At 39.1% G+C, this 6,230-nt stretch overlaps 1 protein-coding gene across 1 annotated transcript in view; it reads left to right on the top strand.

The window, feature by feature from the left end:
- Positions 1 to 6,230, top strand: part of DLAT (dihydrolipoamide S-acetyltransferase) — a 31,688-nt gene that overhangs the window by 22,483 nt on the left and 2,975 nt on the right. Inside the window, exons 11-12 of the mRNA XM_059417202.1 lie at positions 1,473 to 1,588; positions 5,244 to 5,406. Coding sequence (XP_059273185.1) covers positions 1,473 to 1,588; positions 5,244 to 5,406 — 279 coding nt within the window. The remainder of the gene's footprint in view (positions 1 to 1,472; positions 1,589 to 5,243; positions 5,407 to 6,230) is intronic.

Genomic DNA, 6,230 nt, shown 5'->3' with positions numbered 1-6,230 from the left:
TTTTTTTTTTTTTTTTTTTTAGGAAGTTCCTTTCTATTCCTACTTTTTATGACATGGTGGTTGAGTTTTGTAAAATGCTTTTTCTTTTTAAAATTTCTTTCTTTCTTTCTTTCTTTCTTTTTTTTTTTTTTTTAAAGATTTTACTTACTTATTTGACTGAGATCATAAGTAGGCAGAGAGGCTGGGAAGTGGGCTCCCTGCTGAGCAGAAAGCCTGATGTGGGGCTCAATCCCAGGACCCTGGGATCATGACCTGAGCCGAAGGCAGAGGCCTCAACCCACTGAGCAACCCAGGCACCCCTGTAAAATGCGTTTTTTTTTTTGGTCTGTTGAGATGGTCATGTGATTTTTTTTTTTTTTTAAGATTTTATTTGTTTATTTAACAGACAGAGATCACAATTAGGTAGAGAGGCAGTCAGAGAGAGAGAGAGAGGAGGAAGCAGGCTCCCTGCTGAGTAGAGAGCCTGATGGGGGGCTCAATCCCAGGACCCTGGGACCATGACCTGAGCCGAAGGCAGAGGCTTCAACCCACTGAGCCACCCAGGTGCCCCGGTCATGTGATTTTTGTCCTTTTTCTATTAGAACATTATTACATGAATTGATTTTTAAATGTTAAACCAACCTTGCTTCCATTTGGTCATGGTGAATAATCATTTTCCTATATTGCTAGATGTGATTTGCTAGAATTTTTTTTTGAGCATTTTTGCATCTATATTCTTCAGAGGTATTTGTCTCTAGTTTGTTTTTTCTTGGTCTGGTTTTAAAATTGGGTTTATACTGACCTTATAGGGTGAGTTGGGAAGTGTTCCCTCTTCTATTTTTCAGAAGTTTTTTGAAGAATTGATATTCTTCAAATGTTTAGCAGAATTCACCATTTGGGGAAGCCATCTGGATCTAGGCTGTTCTGTGTGGTTAGTTTTTAAATTACCATTCCTTCTCTTTATTACTAGCTGTAGATCAGTTCAGGGGTTCTGTTCCTTTTTGATTCAGTTTTGGCAGTTTGTGTCTTCCTAGGAATCTTCCATTTCATCTAAATTATCTAATTTTGGTGGGATATAGTTTTTCATAGCATTACCTACAAACCTCTTTGTTTTGGTAGGGTACATGGTAATTTCCTACTTCATTTCTGATTTTAGAAATTTGAGTCTTCTTTTTCCTTTGTCAGTCTAGCTAAATGTTTATCATTTTGTTGATCGTTTCAAGAACCAACTTTTGGTTTTGTTGAAATAAGTGAAAATGACTTAACATATGACATACCATAACTTAAGGGATTCAGCTAAAGGAGGACTTGTAGGAAGCTTATAGCTAAAAAAGGCATACATTAAAAAAGATGAAAGAACCAACTTTTAGTTTCATTTCATCCTTTACACCTCAGGACATTTGTTTTCTTCTCCCAGCATCCCCAGCCAGATGATAAGTTTCAGTCTTTGGGAAGAGGGTTTAAGAAAATACAATGGTTTCTTGTCTTTGCAGATGTTAGAGGGGAAAAGCAAAATTTCTGTCAATGACTTCATCATAAAAGCTTCAGCTTTGGCATGTTTAAAAGTTCCAGAAGCAAATTCTTCTTGGCTGGACACAGTTATAAGACAGTAAGTAAGATACTGCTGGGGACAGTATATATCCATCAGCAGTTTTCTTGTGCTATCTCATGTCTAACTAGGAGTGTAGGGGATGAGGAGAAATGGAATACAGGGAGGAAAAGGACATCAGTAGTTTGAAAACAAGGTAAAACTATGAGAGAATGCTGAATTTAGTTAGTGAAAACTACAAATTCTTTGAGTTTAGAAGAGGAGGTAAGTTTACAGATGTCAATAATTAAGTTGATAACAACTGTTACAAAGCAGGGTTGAAATGGTTTTTGTTCACCAGTTAGTGGAGGCAAATTGAAAACAAAACCAAGAAACATTTGTTAATATTATGGTGGCATGTGACTGGCATGGTGCTTAGTGTCTTTTCACATCTTGTCTCATTTTAATCATTATGACGCCCCCTCATGAACTAGGGGCCTTCACTCCCATTTTACAAACAAAGAAACTGAGGAGTGAATGAGTTAAATAACTTTCCTGAATTAATATGTTAGTGAATAGCAAAACTGTGATTGGAACTGGGATTCTGGCTCCTGCACCTAGCTTGTTCTACTATGTAGATTTTTAAATATTATTATTATCAATTTAATTTCTATTAAAATAATAGTATATACATTAGAATATTGCTTTGTGGCTTACAGTGACCTATGCAGCTTTTATTTATTTTTTTTTTAAAGATCTTATTTATTTATTTGACAGAGAGAGAGATCACAAGTAGGCAGAGAGGCAGGCAGAGAGAGAGGGAGAAGCAGGCTCCCTGGTGAGCAGAGAGCCTGAAGTCCAACAGCAAGCTATTAGTAAGGCTACACAACCTCCATAGGCTCTAGGGGAGAAGCTTCCCTTGCTTTTTCCAGTTTTGCTGGCTCCAGGCATTTGCTCGCTTGTGGCTGCATGACTCCAAACTGACATGGCCCTTCTTCTCTTCTGTCTCTTACAAGGTCACTTGGCACTGGATTTAGGGCCCACTCAGGTAACCCAGGATGATTTTATCTCAAGATCCTAATTAACATGCAAAGATTGTTTTTTTTTAATTTGATAGAGCATACAGAAGAAGGGGGAGTGGGAGAGGGAGAAGCAGGCTCCCCACTGAGCAGAGAGCCCAAGCAGGGCTTAATCCCAGGACCCTGCAGAGAACTTTTAATTAAATAAGTTCACATAGATAGATCCTGAGATTAAGACAAAGACCTGTCTTTTAGAGAGCTGTTATAAACATCTGTGTACAATTCCCTGTGTTGACTTTATGTTTTTATTTTTCTTGGGTTGAAGTAGAATTACTGGGTCAAAGGGTAAATTGATATTTAACCTTTTAAGAGTATCTGAAGAGGGCGCCTGGGTGGCTCAGTGGGTTAAGCCGCTTCATGATCTCAGGGTCCTGGGATCGAGTCCCGCATCGGGCTCTCTGCTCAGCAGGGAGCCTGGTTCCCTCTCTCTCTCTGCCTGCCTCTCTGTCTACTTGTGATCTCTGCCTGTCAAATCAACAAATAAAATCTTTAAAAAAAAAAAAAAAGAGTATCTGAAGAAAACACTTCTTTGATGAGCAGATCAAGGTTATAGGGCAAGTTCTGGGAAATGCCCTTTATTCTTTTATTCATATAGCCATCAACAAATATTGACCATGTATTGTTTGCTATATTCAGTGGTGAGCAAAATAAGAAATACCATGCTTACTCTCCTAGGAGAAAGATTTTGGAGTGACAGGCTCATTAAAGGAAAGTTGTATTTGGCGGATGCCTGAGTGGCTCAGTCATTAACCATCTGTCTTCCACTCAGATGGTCCTGGGATCAAGCCCCGTATTGGGCTCCGTGCTGGGCGGGAGGCCTGCTTTTCCCTCTCCCACTCCCCCTGCTTGTGTTCCCTCTCTTGCTCTCTCTCTCTCCGTGTCAAATAAATTAAAAAAAAAAAAAAAAGTAGAAGTATTTGGGATGCTGGGGTGGCTCAGTCAGTTAAGTGGCTGCTTTGGGCTGGGGTCATGATCCCAGGATCCTGGGATCGAGTTCTGCATCAGGGTCCTTGCTCAGTAGGGAGCCTACTTCTCCCTGTACCTGCTCTGCCTGCGGCTCCCCCTGCTTATGTGCTCCCTTGGACAAATAAATATTAAAAAAAGAAATAAAAGGAAAAAGGAAAGAAAAAGAAAGCAGTATTTGCTGTGATACCTTGGCCATAGCCCCGCTGTGGAAGCTGCTAAAGGGTCACACACAATTATTCAACAAGGTCCTTGTGTTCACAAATGACAGTCCCATGACTCCTGGTCAGCTTGGGCACACTGAGGGATTTGGTACCCGTAATATTCTAAGGCTTGTGTCTAGAAGTAGCTGGAGTTCTTCCTCCATGTGAAGTGTTAATTTCTTCTCAGTTGCAGAACACTTTGGCAGGGGTCCTAACACAAACCCCAAGGAGGCTGTGGATACAATGTAAGAGTTTGGGAATGTGGATGAGGGGAAAATAGTTATTCCTTTCCACTAACCTCTAACTGAAATTTGGCATTTCTTCCTATTATAAATGTAGAGAACAAATCAAAGAGTTACTATTAATAGTACTTGTACTGGTGACCAATAAAAATCACTTACTTTCATATCAGATTATAGTTATTGCAGGTATCTTTTAAAAGTGTTTTTTTGCTTTTGGCAGATCTCGTTATTGAGCTGATACATGTATCATAATTTTGTTTTTTGAATAGTTTGGTAATTGAATTTCAATGTAGTTTTTGTTTTTTTTTTAAGATTTCATTTATTTATTTGACAGAAAGAGAGGCATCACAAGTAGGCAGAGAGGGAGAGGGGGAAGCAGGGTCCCTGCTGAGCAGAGAGCCTGATGCGGGGCTTGATCCAAGGACCCTGAGATCATGACCTGAGCCGAAGGCAGAGGCTTAACCCACTGAGCCACCCAGGCACCCCTCAATGTAGTTGTTTTTTTATTTAGTTGTATTTGTTTTGTAATTAAGTATTTTAATTAAGTAATTAATTAATTTAATTAAGTAATTAACTTAATTAATTTTAATTAAATAGGTAAACTAAAGTAAGTAAAATAAAATTAAATACTTTAATTACTTTAATTAAATAATACTTTAATTTTAATTAATTAAATAATTAATTGTTTTGGTCAATAAGTATTTTATTTTCTGTGTTAAAAATATGTATTCTGAGGTGGGACCAAGATGGAAAGGTACCCTTGGCATAATACAGATTAGGAATCCTACTATTATGTTGAGACACCACCACCCTACATCCTGAACTCTCCCGTTTCTCCCACAACACAGTCCTGTCCCTCCACTCTTCCTTCCGTCTGCGCAGACTCTGCCTGCAGACTCCGCTCCACCAAGTTCACTTCACCTCAGAATTCAAGAAGTTCTCTTTGTGTAATTCTCGCTGAATGCCGGGCGAATGCTGGGGCTTCTCCACCTGCACCCGTGTGTCAGTCAGGGCAGGTGCAAGGCAGTTAGAGCACATGTGAAACCAAACTACTGACACATTTCTTGTTCATTTTTAAAAAGTCCAAGTTAAGAGGGCATAGCAAAATGTAAAAACTGGGAAAGCTATCCCTCTGGCTGAAAAGTACCCTAGACTGAGGTAAATGTCAGTATTCTTATTTAATCTGACACGTAAGCTCTTAGTAAATATTGCGATGATTACTGAAATTTTCTTTTTTCTTTTGAAATAGAAACCATGTTGTGGATATCAGTGTAGCAGTCAGTACCCCTGCAGGACTCATTACACCGATCGTATTTAATGCTCATATAAAAGGACTGGAAACCATTGCTAATGATGTTGTTTCTTTAGCAACCAAAGCACGAGAGGGTAAACTACAGCCTCATGAGTTCCAGGTAGGTATTATTTATTTCCTTTCTGAATATGAAGAATTATGTTATATTTAAGGGTGGCATAATGCTGGGCACCTGGGTGGCTCAGTGTTAAGGGTGTGTCTTGGGCTCAGGTCATGATCCTGGGGTCCTGGGATAGATCCCTGCATCGGGCTCCCTGCTCAACAGGGAGTCTGCTTGTCCCTCTCCCTCTGCCCCTTCCCACTGCTCATGCTCTCTTTCACTCTCTCTCAAGTAAATAAAGTCTTTTTATAAAGGGTGGCATAATGCTTTTATTGCATTTTCCACCTTTGATTCTGCCTTATATTCTTATTGATACATGCCCCTGAATAAAAAAAAAGTGAATATTAAAAAAAAATTAAAAAGTGAATACCCTATCAAAATCTGAAAAGACATTTTCTAGCAGTTTGCAACACTTATGACTTATGTTCATACTGTAATGGTTATGTATTTTCATTAAAGTGTGTTCCATTAAGGCCTACCTTTTTTTCCCCCTTTTAGTTTTATTGGTGTATAAATAGCAAATAAGAATTGTATATATTCAGGGTATATAGTTTTGATGTTTTGCTGTATGTATACATTGTGAAATGATCATAATCAAGCTAAGTCACGTCTGTCACCTTGTGCTCAATGTTTTCCTTTCCTTTTTTTTTTTTTTTTAAATATTTTATTTATTTATTTGACAGAGAGATCACAAGTAGGCAGCAGGCAGAGAGAGAGGGGGGAAACAGGCTCCCCGCTGAGCAGAGAGCCTGATGCGAGGCTCAATCCCAGGACCCCGAGATCATGACCTGAGCCGAAGGCAGGGGCTGTAACCCACTGAGCCA

The sequence above is a fragment of the Mustela nigripes genome, chromosome 1, assembly GCF_022355385.1.
Source record: "Mustela nigripes isolate SB6536 chromosome 1, MUSNIG.SB6536, whole genome shotgun sequence".
Classification (NCBI taxonomy): Eukaryota; Metazoa; Chordata; class Mammalia; order Carnivora; family Mustelidae; genus Mustela; species Mustela nigripes.
The sequence above is the reverse complement of the archived record's forward strand: the minus strand, read 5'-3'. Positions and strand labels throughout refer to the sequence as shown.